General features: G+C 32.2%; 1 protein-coding gene across 3 annotated transcripts in view; it reads left to right on the top strand.

Moving 5' to 3' along the window:
- TBCK (TBC1 domain containing kinase) overlaps window positions 1–19,694 on the top strand; it is a 221,112-nt gene that overhangs the window by 53,417 nt on the left and 148,001 nt on the right. For 2 of the 3 annotated variants that reach the window (XM_047855062.1, XM_047855063.1), the window contains exons 4-6: window positions 7,538–7,652; window positions 9,645–9,718; window positions 16,949–17,090. In XM_047855062.1, coding sequence (XP_047711018.1) covers window positions 7,538–7,652; window positions 9,645–9,718; window positions 16,949–17,090 — 331 coding nt within the window. Of the gene's footprint in view, window positions 1–7,537; window positions 7,653–9,644; window positions 9,719–14,069; window positions 14,217–16,948; window positions 17,091–19,694 lie in introns of those variants that run through there. The other variant, XM_047855064.1, reaches the window with a different exon arrangement.

Below are 19,694 nucleotides of genomic sequence, written 5' to 3' on the forward strand. Positions count from 1 at the left end.
TTTTTTTTTTCTTTAGAAAAATATGCTCTGTTAAATAGTGTGGCATTTTTAGCAAAATGTTAAAATTTAGTGACAAGTGGCAAATTGTAAAAGCCTCAAGGACATTAACTCCCCACTGAAAATGACCCTCTCCAAATTCTAGAATTATAAACCAGTGAACCATTGAAAAATTATATACTACTTGAGTTCTTTTTTCTTGAAGTTACAGAAAGAGACTTTAGGCTGTAGATAACAGGAGTATACAGTTGTATTATTTTCTGAACATTAGTCATTAGTATGATATCATTCCTCTTCATTTCTTAAATCACACAGTAGCTAACTAATTTTCATTTGTGTTTATTCTCCCTTAACATTTCACTTCAGGCTGATACCAAGTAAGAAATGTTTTAGACCAAAAGGAAAATTTCTGTGGGAGTGATCAGGTTTTATAAGGTGAAAGAACATCTTGAACTCATAGAATCCAGAAGTGTGTTTCCTCCCTTGGTTTGCTGACAGTATGGGTATTTTGGCTTGTGGAGTGGCCCTTAGAAATATCATGGATTATGGATCAGAGGAAATAGCATGTGTGGTTTTGGTTACCACCTATTATGAATGACTTCCAAATCTATCCCAGCAACCCTGACCTCTCACTTTCTTTCTTGGCCTCTATTTCTTGCAATCTGAATAACATCGCTTGTTGGAAACATTACAAATACCAAAAAGGAACTGATGGTTTGAAGCTGATAGGAATGTGTCCTTATTTTATTTTCTTTTTTAACACCTTTATTGAGGTATAATTGATACCCAAGAAGACTGAAATGTATATATTTGAGTTTGACTTTATGAATGCACTTGTGAAACCATCACTGCAATCAAGGTAATAGATATACTCATCACTGCTAAAAGTTTCCTTGTGTCCTTTTTATTTTTGTGTGTGATAAGAACACTTATAATGAGATCTACCCTACTAATAAATTTTTAAGTGGGCAATACAGTATTGTTAACTACAGGCATTATGTAGTATGGCAGATCTCTTTGGCATGGAACTTATCTTACACAACTGAAACTTTAAATCAATTGATTTTCCTCTCTCCCCAGTCCCTGGTAACCATTTTCTTCTCTTCCCCAGTCCCTTGTAACCATTGTTCCATGTTCTGCTTCTATAAATTTGACTATTTTTTATACTTTACATAAGTGGGATCAGGCAGTATTTGTCCTTCTGTGGCCAGCTTATTTCACTTAGCATAATGTCCTCCAGATTTATCCATATTGTTGCAAATGGCAGGGTTTTCTTTCTTTCAAAAAAAAAACCTCTTAAGTCAGCTTATGAGAAATCTACTTCTTATAAATGAGATTGACACTGTTGATCCATTGCGAGTGTAATATACTTTTTTGAGCTGTTATTTAATTAATGGTTAATTAATTAATTAAGAATTTAATCTTGTTATCTGCACCCTCTTGCACCATCATGGATGTCATTGAATATATTTATTGAACACCTACCTTACAGTTCCTGTGATAGATATAGGGATTGCAAGTTGAATAAGCTAGTACCTGCCTCAGGGTACAGTGAGAGAGACAAACCTATATAGAAATTATTACCATAGAATTAATAAGCTCCTCAACTATGTACTGTCAGAATACAGAGAAGTCCAATTCTCCCAGGGGTAGAGCCATCAGATGAGAAGCCATGAAGAATTCTATCCCCCACCCCCCAAACGAGTTGAAGTGACAGAATAGATCTAGAATAAAAGAAGGATGTCAAAACAGGGCTGGTTGAGATAACAGAGGAGGCTTAGAAAACAAGGGTCTCAAGGACTTAATGAGATTCAAGCGCAGGTCCTCAGAGAAGTATAGGAAATTGTGGCTGAAAATCAGAATGTTTTAAGTAAACAGAGGTTGAACAACGTCTCATTGTGACAAACAATCTGTATTTGGCAATATTGGCTGGAGTTAGATGAAAATCTGTGGCTATGTACATGTGAAGCAAGCCAATCCTTATAGATATTAAACCCATGATCTTGGCTTCAGTATGTTTTAATCTGGTAAGCTAAACAGCTATAAATAATTTAGGGATGATTGAATCAGAAACACAGTGTAAACTTCCTTTGAAATACATCTGGAAAGGGATAAACAAGTATAGTTAGTATTGTACTAACCTAGTAGTTTTGGAATTCATTAAGCCATGTTCGCAATTCAGACACAACCAAGTTGACTCATGCCTAGAAGTTATTGTCAGTTGTTATTGCTTGTGATGGTGATGGTTGTAGTGACTTTTTTTTCTTTTTAAATTTTAATCTTACTTTCTCAAGATTTATTTTTGTAGACCTGCTTTGGTCTCACCAATGTAATAAATAGATGTTCATGTTTTCTTTCTTATAAGACAGAAGAAAAGGATGACTCTCATCTGCTAACTTAATTGAATTATAGTTGTAATGAAATGCTGTGAATTCAATTGTATTAAAATTATTAGTTTATAAATCTGTCTTTACAACTATACTGCAGGTTTCTTGATTGTAGAGATCAGTTCTTTCTCTTGAGATCCATGGAACCTAAAAACACAGTGGTGTAAAAAAAACACAGTACCAAGCAGCTAATGGTCACTTAATTGATGTGTTTAAATATAAATGAAAGTATTTTAAAATGTCACTTTGCTTTATTAAAAACTATTAATCATTATTTTGAAAGCTACCTTTTTGGCCATATCTATGTTTTTATAATCACCAAAGATTCTTATGCTCATTAAACTTCTCAGGGTATCAAGGATAATGGTAACAAAGTAAATGCTACTCTTCTAATCTCTGGAATTAGCAGTAGTAACTGAAAATTTCAAAAGGAAGAGGATCTTTTATAATTTGAAGTTTGATTTACATTTTCTAGATTAGTGATGGATTTCTTTATTAACAAGATTCTGACTTGGGAACTGTGAAGGATGAAGTCCTTTTATCCCCTGCCAACATCTGTGTGTGTGGTGTGTGTGTGTGTGTGTGTGTGTGTGTGTGTGTGTGTGTGTGTGTGAGAGAGACAGAGAGACAGAGAGACAGAGACAGAGAATCCCACTCTCTTAATCTTAACTCCTTCTGGAGCCCATTTTCAATTAACTGTGACATGCTATTACTATACATATGACTTTTTATTTTGCTGTTGCATTATAATTGCATTAGCTACTTCAAAATAATTATTTTAAAAGACTTCATCATCTAAATTATTGGCAGTATTAGAGAATAGAGCTTTAAAAACAAGTAAATATACAGAATTTCACAAATACTGATTTTATCGTCTCATTATAGAAAATAACACTATCTTTTTCTTCTCCTTTATACTTGTATTTTAAAGTAAATTTAAAAATTAAATCCTACAATACGGCAGAAAACCAAATCTGATTTACTCTGATTTAGAAGAGTACTGAGTCCATTAGCTATAATACTCTCAAGTAATAGCTAAGGAAAGGTATGTCATGAGCTTCAGTTTTATATGTTTGAATATTTAAAAATTATTTCAGCATATATGCTCATCAACTCTTATAATAGCATGAATGTGCTTTTTGACATGGAAATATTTTCCAATTATATTTTATAATCAGCAAAAACAAGTTGTCAAAATAGAACATGTAGTCTTCTCTGTTCAGCTGTTTGAGAACTGGTTTAATGGAAAAATCACTTTAAAGGTTTGGTTTTGATTTCTTAAGGAAGGCATCTATATTGAAGTAGTGTGCAACTGAGGTCCTCTAGTGTCACAGCTGAATATGGCATCAGCTTTTAAGATTTTGTGAATTATGTGTGTGCATGTTGGAGAAAAGGAGAACGAGGACAAGACAGATTACTATGGTAAACATGACTTATAGAGTCAAATGAGTTTAGAAAATTAAGTTCTTAGCTTTTATTTGTTAGTCAATGTCAAGGAAAATTTTCTTTGTTTTTAAAATGAGACAGGTCTGCATTCTTTCACATGCACATATTTACCAGTATCACTATAGTTGTTTTAAAGTTCAGAATCTTTTCCTTTACAAAGTTGGTTTCTTTTTTGAGGCTGTTTAGGAAAACTCTTGTTACTTTCAAATTGTTTTTGTTTCACACATTTCCTATTTGCTTGAGTAGCTGTTGTGGCATTTTAATATGGGGGAAACTGCTTGATAAAGAGAAATCGTTTAAATAAGTGTTCTTTTTTTTGAGAGAGAGAGCACAGGAGCAAGCAGGGAAGGGCAGAAGAAGAGGGAGAGAGAAAATCTTAAGCAGGCTCCACACTCAGTTCAGAGTTAGGGCTGGGGTTTGACCTTGAGATCATGACCTAAGCCAAAATCAAGAGTCAGATGCTTAACCTACTGAGTCTCAAATAAGCATTCCTTATAAATAGCAACTTTTATTGTTTCTTTTTTTACATACTTTATGAAGAATGTCAGTTTATTGCTTTGTTTTAAAGTATGGCTGGCAACTAAGGATTACCAGACATTTGAGGAAAAAATAGTCTGAGAGAAAGAAAGCCAAGGGAAGTGGGGGAAAAAAAAAAGCAAAAAAAAAAAAAAAAACCAGAAACACCCCAGAGAAAATAAAGATAACACCCTTCTTTTCCCCTTAATTATTAACAGAATTCTAATAACTATCTTCAGAGAGATTCAAAAGAATAATGTATCCATAATCAAAAGAAAAGGATCTATTAAAGAACAACTAGAGAACAGAGCAAAGACCTTGGAAATTAAATAGTAGAAGAGATAGGACTAAAGGCCAGACTCATAGTAAATAAAACAGAAAGTTGATCTCAAGAATGGATGTAATTTTCACCTGCCCTCTAAGAGTTCTAACTAAAAGATATAGTAGAGGGAGAAAACAAAGACATAACAAATAAACTTTTCCTTCTTAATTCTCCTGCTAATGCAACATTTGAGTCTTCAGGTTAAAAGCCACACCTATTGCTTACTAACATAAATGCACAAATGCCCATACTTTAGATATACTGGACTAAAATTGTAAAAGTCTAAGGATAAAGTGAAAAAGAATCCCAAGCTTCCGGAGGGGAATAACAAGGTGTCTACAACGAAATTAGATTGATATTGGACTTCTTACTATTAATAAAGGACAATAGAGAAATCTTTTGCCAAGTTTAAAGGCAAGAATAAGACATTTTAAGACCATGCTTTAAAATTTCCTACTCATACCACCCTTATGAAAAATTTTCTCATGGATGTATTCTAACTAAATAAAAATGTAAATACAAAATGAGTAAGAAGTATAAAAATGATGATAGCTGATGATAACCTTCATAATAGAGGTATAATTATGAAATTATAGTATCCATCAAATCCTGATGACTGATACATTTTCTCTTGAGAGCTAGGGGTTAAGTGGCTTAGGAGTATATTGTTTTCTTAGTTCTACAATGAATTATTTACTAATCATAGTATAGCAATGTGACAACCACTTCCCATCTGTCTCAGAGTGAAAGCCAAAGTCTTTACAATGGCCTAAATAGCCTTACATGATCTGGCTCCTTGTTATGTCTCTGCCCTCATCTCCTAACACCTTGCCCTTTGCTCACTCTACTGCATGCACAGTGGCTTTGTTGCACTTTTTGAACTGCGATGCAATCTTCCAGTTCAGGACTTGCTTATTGTGCCCTCTGCCTGAATCAAGTACTTCCCAGAGAGCTACATGTCTTTTTCGCTTCCTTTAGATTTCTGCACAAATGTCATCTTAGTGATGCCTTCCTTGATCTTCCTTTTCTACATGTAATAGCAACCTGCTATCCCACATTCTCTCTTCCTTTTCCTCCTTAGCACGTAATTACTATGTATCATATATTTACTTGTTTATTTGTTTAGCCTCCAAGAAAGGAATGTAGATTTCTTTTGTTTCATCTATAAAATTTGATAATTTAAAAATAATGTAACTAATAAAAATCAGGAGTTGGGAAAGGAAAATGGGAATGTTGTAAAAGTATATTAATTATATCATCTTGCATAGCAAAGACTTAATAATGTTAACTAAAATCTAACCAGCAGAATTGAAAACAGAAATTGCTAAGGGTGGATACCTCTGGAAAGTCAGACTAGGATGAGAGGAAAGGGATTTTAGCTTTTCATGTCTTGCTCTTTCTTATGGATTTAATTTGGAGGAGGGAGTCATATTACAAATATTTTTTTGAAAATTTTCTTCAGCTTACTTTTTTAACATCAGGTTTATTGAGCTGTAATTTACATATTTTAAAATATAACTTTTTTAGTGGACAGGTCAGTCAATTTGACAAACTCAGTAGTGTAATCATCATCAAAATCAAGAACATAACAGTTCTGTCAGGTAAATTTTCCACATATTCTCTTGCAGTCAACCCGTTCCTCCAAGCAAGCCCATGATAATCAGTGATCTGTTATTCCATCCTTTTACTTTAATGTATGCCTTTTATTTAATGTGGGTTCCTTATAGCCTGAATATAATTGAGGCTTAATTCCTATGTAATCTGACAATTTTTATCTTTCAGTTTAGATGTTTGCATTTACATTGAATATGATGTTTGATACATCCTAATTAAAGTCTGTTATTTTCTAATTGTTCCATTTGTTCTTTGTTCTTTTTTTCCTTTTATTCTACCAGCTTTGAGGTTGACTATTTTTTTTATTTATCTTTACTGTTGGCTTATTTGTACCTTTTAAAAAATTAGTTTTAGTGATTACCTGTAGATATTAATTTAATTTTTAAAAGTCTAATTTAAAATGTCAGGGGCACCTGACTGGCTCAGTTGGTAGAGCATGTGACTTATCTTGGAGTTGGGAGTTTGAGCCCATGTTGAATGTAGAGATTACTTACAAAAAAACAAAAATCTTTAAAAAAAAAAAGCATAATATAAACCAATTAAGATAGATAAAATGTCAAAAAATGAGTAGAAAAGAAATCTATACAAAAATGTTAATATTGATAGTTTGGGGGATTGGGTTTGAATTAGTCTTTCCCACTTTCCTTATATCATCCCTAACTTCCCATGTTAATGGTTCTTGATTAAAAAAAAAAAAAATGGAAAGAGATGGAAAAAGAGAGAAACTGGGCATTCCACTGGAAGATGGCTTAGGAAGAATTAAAGAGAAATGTTTGATAAATTGTCAGTTGCCAGGGGTTGTTTTGTGGATATGGAAAGTAACCTCGTGTCCATCTACCATAAAATATATTTTAGCTATTTTTCAGGAACTTAGGTATTTTGTCTTGAGCAGGAAAGGTGGTTTTCATTGACTTAGTTCTGCCTTATATTTGAAACTTCCCAGATAATTTGGCAAAGACAAACCTGTAGAAGGTTAATTGTGCATCAACAAAATTCAACTCCCTCCCTGCTGTTAGAGTAGGCTTAGAAAACCGTAGGATCTTTGCCAGATCAATTCTGTTGTAATCATAAAATCCAAAATATGTATGTAGTGGATATTTTATAAAATTTATAGATCGTATTTTCTCTGAATAGAGGAGGAATAATAAAAATACAGCTCTTTCATTTTTATAATGTCATTTCATTCTTTAAAACAGGTTCTGTATCTGCTTTGTTATTGTATCTATTGATCTGTGACTTTTTTTTTTCTTTGTAGCTACTCAAAGGTTTTGTGCATAGCATTTGAGGTACTTCAGGGTTTGCAGTATATGAACAAACATGGTATAGTACACCGGGCACTTTCTCCTCATAATATTCTTTTGGACCGAAAGGTAATTGTCAAATAATAAATTAAGTAACAAATATTTTATTTGTTATTTGTGGTTGGAAGCTACTGAAATTAGACCCACTCTATCAGAGGGTCTTTAGAATACAAATATGTTTTAATAATACTCATAATGAAATGGCTGTATGAAAGTGATATACTTGTGGCAGTTAGGAAAAAAAACAACTACCTTTATGGGACACCTGGGTGGCTCTGTCAATTAAGTGTCCAACTTCAGCTCAGGTCATGATCCTGGAGTTCGTGAGTTCTAGCCCCACATCGAGTTCTCCACTGTCAGCACAGAGCCTACTTCAGATCCTCTGTCGCCCCCTCTCTGCCCTTCCTGTCCCCCCTCTCAAAAATAAATAAACAATAAAAAAAACGGTCTTTAAATTTTTTACATCTATGTGTTTTTTTCACATGCATTATTCCTTTTTCCTCAAGATTCATTTTCTAATTTCATGTTTTGTTTTTCCTTTCATTCACTTTCTGAAAAGTATGCATTATAGCTTCCCAGTCCACTCCTCTGAATTTGCTTTCATTTTTAAAAAAATGTTTATTTATTTTGAGAGAGAGAGAGAGACAGAGCGAGAGTGCACACATGCATACATGGGAGGAGCAGAGAGAGAGGGATAGAGAGAATCCCAGGCAGGCTCCCTTCTTTCAGCACAGAGCTGGATGACATGGGCTCAATCTCATGGATCATGAGATCATGTCCTGTTCTGGAATCAAAAAGTTGGTCACTTAAGCCAACTTAAGTGGTCACGACTAAGCCATCCAGGCACCCCTGAATTTGCTTTCATTTAAAGAAAGTTCTATTGACACAGAGTATTTTTCTGATAGTACAACTGTTTTGCATTTTCTCCTGTTTATTATTCTTCCTCCCTATTTTTTCTTCTTTTTTTATTCCCCATTATCTTCTTTATTTACCAACTGTTCATACCTAGTTTCCTTTTTTATTGGAGTACCACTTCTTTACTTGGAAATCTTATGGGTGATTAATAAGAAGCAAGTCAACCTCTGTAAGAGAATTATGGGTAGCAAAATGGTATATTTTCAGGAATAATCATACTTTCATTTTTTCATAAGCATTTAAAATAGCTTTGAAAGAAGTTTGTCTTGGGAATTATTTTTTATATTAGAAGGATTATTATTTTCCTCTGATTCTTTTTTAGACTTTTAATACAATTATGCTATGGTATTAAAAATCATAAAAGCTAAAATGGTACTCATTCATTTCATAATTATGGCAGTGGAGTATATAACCAATCTGAGTTGTTTTGAGATATAAATGTTTTGTAATGCTGAGAAGTAAAGTTCTTGAGAAAAAGAAAAAAAAATTTAAATCAACTTAATGTGTTTTAAAGTCTTAAATATCTAAAAGGAGGAAGAGACTTACAAAATTTATATTTGTCTTTTATTAAGAATCTCTTGTGATAATTATGGCTTTTTCAAACAATATAAATGATTGTTGGAAATCTAGCAGATTCACTAATATCTTCATGATTTGGTAACTAATATTTTCAAGTTAAGAATTCCCATGTCAGGGTTAAATTTATGACATTATGAATGGACTTGGAACTCCTTGAAAAAAAAAAAAATTTATCTTGTGAAAATTACCAAAAATGTTCCAAGCAGGGATTCAAGACAAATGAGAACATTTCTGCTTTTTTTGTTTTGTCAACATATCTGGAAAATTTTTATATTTTTATAAAAATATAAATTTAATTTTTTAAGTGTTGTTTTGAGATCTATATACAAGTAATATATATGTGTATATCTATACATACATGTATGCATATACATATACATATATTTGTAATGAGAATAAAGCAGGCTTCACACATTGGCAAATAGTTTTTATTATAGTTATGATAAAATACAATTTTTTCTTAATGTACCTCACTAATGGTGATTTCCTTACTTATGATACATAATGATATTTTTTCCTACTAATAATATTAAAATATTTAATAATGTTTTATTATTATTATTGTAGGGACATGTTAAATTGGCTAAATTTGGACTTTATCACATGACAGCTCATGGTGACGATGTTGATTTCCCAATTGGGTGAGGATATGTTTTCTTTTCTTCTGAGTTGTGTCTTAAACTTTGTAATATTTGATGAAATGTGTATTCTGTTAATGGTGATACTGCTTTCTAATAAAAACTAGCTTTTCTTTATTAACATGTTTTTATCTTCCATATACTTTTAAAAGAGTAGACAATGAGTTTTTCCCAGTATCCAAAATATATCTGATGTTGATATTTCATTGAATTGTCAGAGGCTAATAGACCATTGACCTTCTTTACCTTTTATAATGCTTGATAATTAATTTTATTTCATCCAGAGTTAGGTAAAATTAAGGCAAGAAGGTTGGCCAGATTCTCACTTAATGTGTGTTCCTTAAAAGACTGAGAAAAATTGTTCTCATATTATTTTCTATTGTTTCTAAGTTTAATTCCTTGTTCTTTAAGATATAATTGCATGTTAAGACTCAAACTGAGTCATTGTAGGTATCAGAGGTAATAGGGTAGAAAGTCTGTGTTTAAGATTGGAGAGGTTTATTTGATCACTTCTAATAGAATTTTAATTTATGTTGGCCTCCAAGAAAGGAAAGTTTATTTTATCCTGTTCTCAACTAAATGCTTGTGATACAGATTTTGTGTTGTATTTATTGTGTGGTTGCTTTTTAGACATTTTAATAATATAATTCTTTTATTTTTTGAGTGTTTAGTTTTCACATTATTTTCAATACATAGAAGTTTCAAAATAGTACAAAGAATCACTCTATTGCCTTCACTTAGATTCCCCAAAGATTAACATTTCACTACTCTTGTTTTCTCTCTTTCTTTTTTCTTACTCGTATATGTGTATGTTCATATAAGTACTTTTTGTATCATTTAAGAGCAATTAATGCATATGATGGCCTTTTACCCCTAAATACTTCAGTTTGTATTTCTTAAAAAAGTAATTTTCTTACATAACCACAAAACAAGTATCAAAACAAGGAAATTAAAATTAACATAATAGTGTTATCTAATCTAGATATTTTAACCATAATGTTCAGTTGCTTTGTGATTTTTTTAATAGTGCCCATTTGCATTTTGCTCTTTGGGCTCTCTCAAATCAGTTTTGTCACTCCATTACCAAGAATTATGGTTTGGAGTCATGGCATGTGTTTCTGCAGGAGAACATTGCTTTAATTAGATGTTTAAAAAAAGGGATTCATTTATAATTTATCCTTTTATCTTTATAAAGTAAATTGTAAGTTTCTACCTAAAATTTTTTTTAGTTAGACCATAGCTAATAATCTTAAAATAAATTGCTTAGTCATTCCTTCTTTATTTATTAAGACAACATTTATTGAGCACCTTCTCTTCTGGCTGCTGGATGTGCAAAAATGGATAAGGTAGGTTCTTGTTCTCAAGAGGCTCATTGTTTAATGGGAAAATGCCCTCTTTTGGTGGCCTATTTATAGTAAGGTACAATAAATTAATCATATAGTTTTGTATACCAAAACTTGTGGTCATAGGAAACAAGCAATTGTTTTCCAAGCATGAAAACTATCTTATAAAAATAGCCTACATTTTATTTGTTTAAAAAAAAAACCGTTGAATGTAATAAGAATAAGTCCATAATAAAGCCCTAATGTCTTCTTTCCTATGTGATAATTGCCTTTTGAAGTACCTTTTAGGGAGCAGTAGTCTGATAGGAAGTATGTGATTGCTGCTGCTGCTGCTTCATGTTGTCTAGATCAATCCGTGTGAGAGAAGAACTCCAAAAACACAGTGTAAACAAAAATTACTTTAATTTTTTACCTTTTATTGAAAGGTGCTTTATTTAGTGATGAATACAAGAAAGGAAGTGACTTTTTGTAAAGCACACCAAGCATGTTGTAGAACCACATTTGAATTTAAAATGCTTGGGTAGAATTGGTCTTGTGTGCCATTTGTTCTGGTTTACTTTGAAGTCTTGAACCCAAAGGGTCTGACCAGAAAGTATCAAAGAGCAAAATGTGAAACATTAGCCAGGAAAAATAAAGTGATCAAACAGCTAAGGCATGAAAGAAAATATTTACACCAGAAGAAGCTTGCCGTTGATTCAAAAGACAAATATTGAGGAACAACAAACTAAAATGTTAACATCTGTTTCAGAATATTGTAAAGAGTTAGAAATTGGACATTCATTTCAGTTGGCCAGTAGCTTAATACCTTGTTAAAACATCAAACAGATGATGAAAGCCACTTTTGTTTACCTCACTAGTCATACTTAAGGCAGAGTTCTGTTAATTTTCTTTGAGTGTTGAAATGCTATGCTAAAGAAGAAACACTTGTTAAAAGAAGAGTGTCTATATTTAAAACCAATCCTAGGGTTTATTATTTTTATTAATTAGTTTAATTATTTCTTGATTTGAAGGGAAATTCAAATTTTTGGAGCAAGGATCACCTCTATGCTTCTAGAGATTACCAGTTGGAAGTTTTAGGTATAATGATTTACCCATAGCATTGCTTGATTTTTAACTACCCACAGCATTATTTTTGGATAAGATATGCTGGAAATCAGGATTAAAAATAAACAGTTTGCCTTCTAGATGTATTATGGTGATGATGATTAGAAATACAGTGTTGTATTTGCATCATATTTTCCATTTTTATAAAAACATCTTTAGGTACTCACTAATATGTATAACAGTTTGGTGAGGTAGACATTACTATTCCTATTTTCAGATTAAGAAACCACAGTTCTATGTAGAACTGAAACTGGAATACAGGTATTATAATAATACCAAAGACATACTTCTTCCACTAGGTTGCAATTGTCTCCAGAGATGTCATTTAGAAGAGCAATATGATCACGTTAGGGTAAAATAACATAATAGAAATTTGTACATGAGAGAAATATATGAGCAAATTAAAGGTGGATATTAGTAGCATCATCATCATCATCATTGTATTAAAATGGAAATTTAAAAACCTAATTTACCCATTTGATTTAAGGTATATTCTCTGATTTAATTGACTTATATTTTACATGTCAGTTAAGTACTGGCCATCATAGTGTGAGGAGGTGGCTATAGACTAACACAGGAAGAGAAATGGAACTAATATTTGAGTGTCTACATTGCATATATTACATAGATGTTCCATATACTTATACATTTTTATTGTCATTATTGCAGGGTGCCATAATAATCTAATATCCTAGAATTGAAAAGTCCAGATAATTGTGCTCATGACTAAGTCTGATGATAAATGAAGAAAGGGTATGCACCTATGCAATAAGTAGGGCAGAATTCTACTCATTTTCATTTCTAAAGCTGTTTGTGTTTCTTTTAAAAAAAAATTTTTTTTTTTGAGAGAGAGAGATGGAGGGGCTAGGGAGGGACAGAGAGAGGGAGACACAGAATCTGAAGCAGGTTCCAAGCTCTGAGCTGTCAGCAGAGCCCAACATGGGGCTTGAACTCACAGACCACAAGATGATGACCTGAGCTGAAGTCAGACACTTAACCGACTGAGCCACCCAGAAGACCCTGTTTCTTTTGTTTATAGGCAGTAAGATTTAAAGTTAGTACTTCTCAATATGTCTGAAACTTATGTACTGTCTGCTTTTTAAATCACCTGTAAAGGGGCATCTGGGTGCTTCAGTCAGTTAGGTGTCCTCCAACTCTTGATTTTGGCTGAGGTCATGATCTCATGGTTTGTGAGATCAAGCTCCACTTCGGGCTCTGTACTGTCACCGCAGAGTCTGCTTGGGATTCTCTCTCTTGCTTTCTCTCTGCCCCTCCCCTGTTCACACACACGCATCCTCACTCCCACTCTCAAAATAAACAAACTTTTAAAAAATTGTCTGTAAGGTAGTCTTAATGGACGTTTTTTAAAGGAAATGTTATTTTTTAGCACAAATTAACTGAGCATATCTTACATTTAAAATGTGTTGGTAGTTGCAGAGGATTTATAAAAGTGAATATGATACACAGATGCCCTCAAATTGTGGTTTTTTTGAAGGAGGGTAAATTTTTGTTTACTAAGTATTATAAACATAGAAAAAAACAAAACATAAAAATGGGTAGTATTACATATTGTGTATAGTCCATTACATACATATGAAACAAGTAAAATAAGTATCTTATAGTCATTAGAGAACCATAAAGATACAGAGAAAATATCATGGGGATTCACTGAGAGAAGAAATAATTTCCATCTCAGCAAATCAACTTAAGGTTTTATGGAATTATTCATAAAATGATTTCATTAGAAAATTAAAGTTAGAAGTTTGACACATTTTATAGAGTATACTGTTTATAAAGGCTTTGTCTGTTTTTAAATGTTTTATTTATTTTTGTGAGAGAGAGAAAGCACAAGCGGGAGAGACAGAGAATCTGAAGTGGGCTCTGTGCTGACCACAGAGAGCGGATATGGGGCTCAAACTCAGGAACACGAGATCATGACCTGAGCCAAAGTTGGATGCTCAACCACTCAACCAACTGAGCCACCCTGGAGTTCTAAGACTTTGTCTTTTTTATTAAATAAAATGGCTTACATTTTTGAGTTTAGAAGACAGAAGGTAGGTATTTTAGTCTGATAGGAAGATATTTTACACAATAATATGATTTTCTTACCAATTCCTTTATATTTGCTGTTGAATTTCCTGCTAAAACTTTTCCTGTACTTGGGGCATCTGGGTGGCTCAGTTGGTTAAGTGTCTGATTCTTAATTTTAGCTCAGGTCATGATCTCATGGTTTGTGGGTTTGAGCCCACATTGGGCTCTACATTGACAGTGCAGAGTCCGCTTGGGATTCTTTCTCTCTCTCTCTCTCTCTCTCTCTCTCTCTCTCTCTCTCCCCCTCTTTCTCCCTCCCTCCCTCCCTCCCTAAATATTCAGATGGCTTAGGAAATCTATAAACATAATTTAATAGAGCATATATCAGTAATAATATATCAGAAGTAAAATTCAGTCATTTCTCTGGATTTTTACAAACATCTGATAGATTTAATATCACAACATTTTCATTAAAATTTTTTCTTAATAAAAAAGAACTATGTGAATACTTCCTTAATGTAGTGAAAATCATCCATTTATCTATATCTGCCTGTTATTAGAGAGACTGATCTCAACCCAAAGTTTTCAGGTTTTAAACAAAATATTTATTAACACCACTGTCATTTGACAATGTATTCCTGGTACTGATGAATGTAGTTGCACAAGGAAAAGAAATCAGATAAATATCAACAATGGAAAGAAGATAAAATTATTATTTCTCAGTGAAATTACTAGAAACAAAAGTTCTAGGAATGCAAGGTTGGTTAAACATCAGGGAATCAATGTATTTAAACTCATTAGCATATAAATGAAAAGAATCATATGTTCCGTTTGTAATAAATACAGAAGAGGTATTCAAAAATTTTCAAAATTTATTCATGGTTAACACCAATAGAAATTTTTGCACTAAGAGCTATAATGATAGAAAGGAGGAAACAAAACTGTTACTTTAAACAAATCAGGTAAGCACAACTGATTTGATTATCTACAAGACTACTCAAAAGAATTCTCCCATAAAAGATGAGGGTTTAGTGAGGTTGTAGATATAAAATTAATACAAAGAAATTACTTACAAATCAGCAAAATACATACAATACCTGATAAGAAACTAATCAGGTATGTTTAATATCTCTGTGAAAGAAACATAAATCCTTTTTAAAAGACATTACAAAAGGCCAAAGTAAATATAGAGATATCGTGTTCATAGAGTGTTAGGGTCAGTATCAGAAAGATGCCAATTCTTCCCACCCTGTTCTACATTTGATCTAATTTCAATGAAAATTCCAGCTCTGTGTGTGTGTGTGTGTGTGTGTGTGTGTGTATTAGAGAGAAACCTTGACAAGATAGTTTTATATATATGTAAAACTATATATATATTTATGTATGATATAAATATTAAGTTAATAATATTAATAATATTAATATATTATTATGATAATATTTAATTATTAGTTAAGTTAATAATATAAATTATATGGGTCATTATTAAAAATATATAAATATATAAAAATTAAAAATAATTATAATAAGAATATAATATATATTATTTATATAATATACATTTATATATTATTATAAGTTAATATAAATAAGAACATTATTATATATTATTGATTAATTAAATTATATGCTATACACAATTATATTTATTAAATATTAAAATAACATAAATAATAACTATATTATAACAATATTATTTAATTGTTAAATTAATAGTATAAAACTATAATATAAATAATGTAAATATTAAATATAAAATTAAATAAAAGTACCTAGACATTCTTGCAGAGAAATTAAAAGATGTGTGTGTTTTGAGAGGATTTAATTTAGCAATATTGGCAATTATTTATGTAATGTTATAGACTTAAAATAGTACAATGGTACAGTGTTAGGCAAGCTTACCAATGGAACAAAATAGGGAGCCAAGATGCATACCAACATTGTATGTAGAGATTTTATTTGTGGTAGAAACTGGTACTATGGACTACTTGGGGGGAAATAGGGTATCAATAAATAGAGTAGATCTCAATTGATTATCTGTGTAGGAATGAAACTTCCAAAATGTCCTTCACAGTTTGGTCAAATAAATTAAGTGATCAATACAATGAAATTTTTCACAGTTTTCAAAGAGAATGAGGCAAATCTACACTTATTTTTATAGAATGATCTCTAAAATGAACTCTAAGTGGAAAAACAAAGGTGTGCAGAGTAGTGTGTATAGTATGCTGCCCCATGGAACAGTGGTGATGGATGGTCAAGTTTATCTCTATATAAATATGTATGGGTGCCTGGAGTACAGAGATGGGAGGGTCTTACTTTTCAATGTATGTATTTTTAAAGATTTTGACATTCCGACTACTTAAAAGAATACATACTATTTTCAAAGATAAAATGTACTTTAAATAATAGGTGTAGGGAGAAGACAGGAAGTAAGGAGGAAAGGAAAAACACCTGGAAACAGAATGCTGGAAGAAGGCATGTGTCAGAAAGAGAAGAAAACAAAGAGAAGAACTACAGCTTCAGAGAGACATAGTAGCTTTAAAATTATTTGAGACTCTTACATATTTTCTCTTGATTCTAGACACGAAGACCTGTATTATGATGGTTAGTTTAGAATTCTTCCTTGCAAAGTTTGTTAATTTATTTTCCCTGGACTTTTACTTAGATCTTACCATACTGATTGTAAAAATGTAGTATTACTTTTACCCCTTTGTAGTTTGTAGTAATTGTTCATTTATTTAATGTATCATTTTAGGTATCCATCATACTTGGCACCCGAGGTAATTGCACAAGGAATTGTCAAAAGCACTGATCATATGCCAAGTGAAAAACCATTGCCTTCTGGCCCCAAATCAGATGTGTGGTCTCTTGGAATAATTTTATTTGAGCTTTCTGTGGTATGTATAAAGAAATATTAAACTAAAAAGAAATTGTATGCTTATTAGAATAAGTTTTTTGGATAGGAAAGCTACTTAACCATAATACATTTTTGCTTTCTGGATTGACTAGGTATGAGGGAAAAACACGTAAATCTATTTGACTTGTTAAAAAATCTTGTTTGACAATTTATTTGCATATATTTTGGTATCTTTAGAAGTGTTTGTTTTGTACAACACTTTTTGTTTTGCTAAGTATGAAAAAACTTACACCATACTAAGTGTAAAAAATTAAACAGTTCCAGAAATGTTTACTCTAAAGCTGCTTATACTCTTTGCATGCTCTCTCTCCATTCTGTGGTATTCTTTCTTCCCTAAATACCTTCTTCTCTCCTGTTCTCTTATATTTTCTAGAAGACTCACTTTGTAGTGGACTTATGTTTTATGAGACCTTTCCTAGATACCCTCTTTATTTATTAGGGCAAAGACTAAACTGATATTAAAAAGAAAGAACTTAAAAATATAGTAGCTTAGAGAACATAGGTGTTTTTCTGCCTCTTGTAACACTCCACATCATGTAGAAATCCAGAATTTGGCTCTGTCAATCTCAAATGTCTGGTTTCCAAAGCCGATTTCTTTATCACCATGTTTAGCCATAGAGAAGGAGGGGAGTGAGTTCATGGTACTGTCTTTAAGAAGATGATCTGGGTACCTGGGTGTCTCAGTCATTGAGAATCCAGCTTTTGATTTTGGCTCAGGTCGTGATCTCATGGTTCATGAAATCAAGCCCTGCATTGGGCTCCGCACTGACAGTGCTGAGCCTGCTTGGGATTCTCCCTCTTCCTCTCTCTCTGCCCCTCTCCTGCTCATGTTCTTTCTCTCAAAATAAATAAATAAACATGAAAAATAATTTTTAAAAACAATGATCTAAAAGTGCAGATATCAACTCTACTTTTCATTGGTGACAGTTTACTTAAGTGGCTACGTTATAGGTACAAGGGAGACTAAGAAATGTAGTCTTTAGCTGGACACATAAATATTGAGGAAGAAGATGAGAATGAATTTAGAGGGACAAAAAACAGCCTATCATGGCCAAGATGAAAATATTTTGGAGGAACAACTAACGATCTGTCAATCCTGCTTCCAAATAACTACCAGCATTAGGTCCTTATCTTCTTTGCTCTTCTATTATGACATGTGTCACATGTGCCTACTTTACTTGGACAATGAGATCTTTAGAAGCAGAAATTTTTCATCTATACTGTATAATTGTTGGAAAAATGAAATAATACATATATATAAAGTACTTAGTATAGTATATTATATAGCAAATGGTCCCTGGATGTTATCTTTTATTATGATATTATAATATTTTATGATTAAGAAAAATATTTTATGATTAAAATCTTAATATTCATAATAACATGGTAGTTTACCTGTTGGCACAGGTATTTTTCTAAGGGAAAATACCAGATTTTCTGATTCTTTGCTATTCTCTGTCTAGACCATTTTACTTTTCATTGGTATGAAATAATGATAAATCTCATTGTTGTTTAAAATCATAGCCTAGGGGCACCTGGGTGGCTCAGTTGGTTAAGCATCCGACTTCGGCTCAGGTCATGATCTCGTGGTTCGTGAGTTTGAGCCCCGCATCATGCTCTGTGCTGACAGCTCAGAGCCTGGAGCCTGCTTTGGATTCTGTGTCTCCCTCTCTCTGCCCCTTACCCACTCACACTCTGTCTCTCTCTCAAAAATAAATAAACATTAAAAAACTTTTTAAAAAGTCATAGCCTAAATGAAAAATCTTACTGAAATGTGAATGTGAAGTATATGGAAGTGTAAATTTGAAATGTAAAACTTTTCCTTTTTATTACGTAACCTATATCTAAACTCTGTATTAATGATCAGGGTATATGTCCTGTGAGTAATTCAGTTCAACAAATGTAGATGAGTATTTACTGTGTGTATAGCATCATGACAAATGCAGCAAGAGATAAACTGTGTTTAAGACACATTGTCAAGAAGCTTATAATTTAATTCAAATCCATAAACTTAGAAGATAAACTCAGAAAAGCTATGTGAATTTCAAGAAAGGAAATATTCATTTCATAATAGGGACTTCATGACATTTTAAGTGATACTTACGTTTACACAGTCTAGTTTTAGAATGGCATACTGAATATAAGCTTAAATCTTCCTACTTCATCAAACCTTTAGAATTGATATAAAATATTAAGATATAAATTAATAGCACACTAATAACTAAAAAGGGAACTTTTGGTATGCTAAAAATCCTAGGAAATAGATGAGAGGCTATACCAAAGCCGTTTTGCTAGGAAGCTCTTACCGTATCACCAGAAAGGCAATACAGCCACTGTGCCACCCAGAAGTTTCCATAGTCCAAAAGATGTATAGGAAAATTTGTATTAAGAGGTGAGAACATTTCTAAGAAATACCAAACACCTAAAACAATACATCTACAATATGATACATGCAGTAAACACATACATCTACAATAAAAAAGAAACAACAAGAAGAATTTACACCACTGAAAGGACTTTAAAATAAATGTACATGTTTTTTAGGAGATAAAGAAAACAATGCCATTTGTGAAACAATTATAGA

The sequence above is a fragment of the Prionailurus viverrinus genome, chromosome B1 (genome assembly GCF_022837055.1).
Source record: "Prionailurus viverrinus isolate Anna chromosome B1, UM_Priviv_1.0, whole genome shotgun sequence".
Taxonomy (NCBI): Eukaryota; Metazoa; Chordata; class Mammalia; order Carnivora; family Felidae; genus Prionailurus; species Prionailurus viverrinus.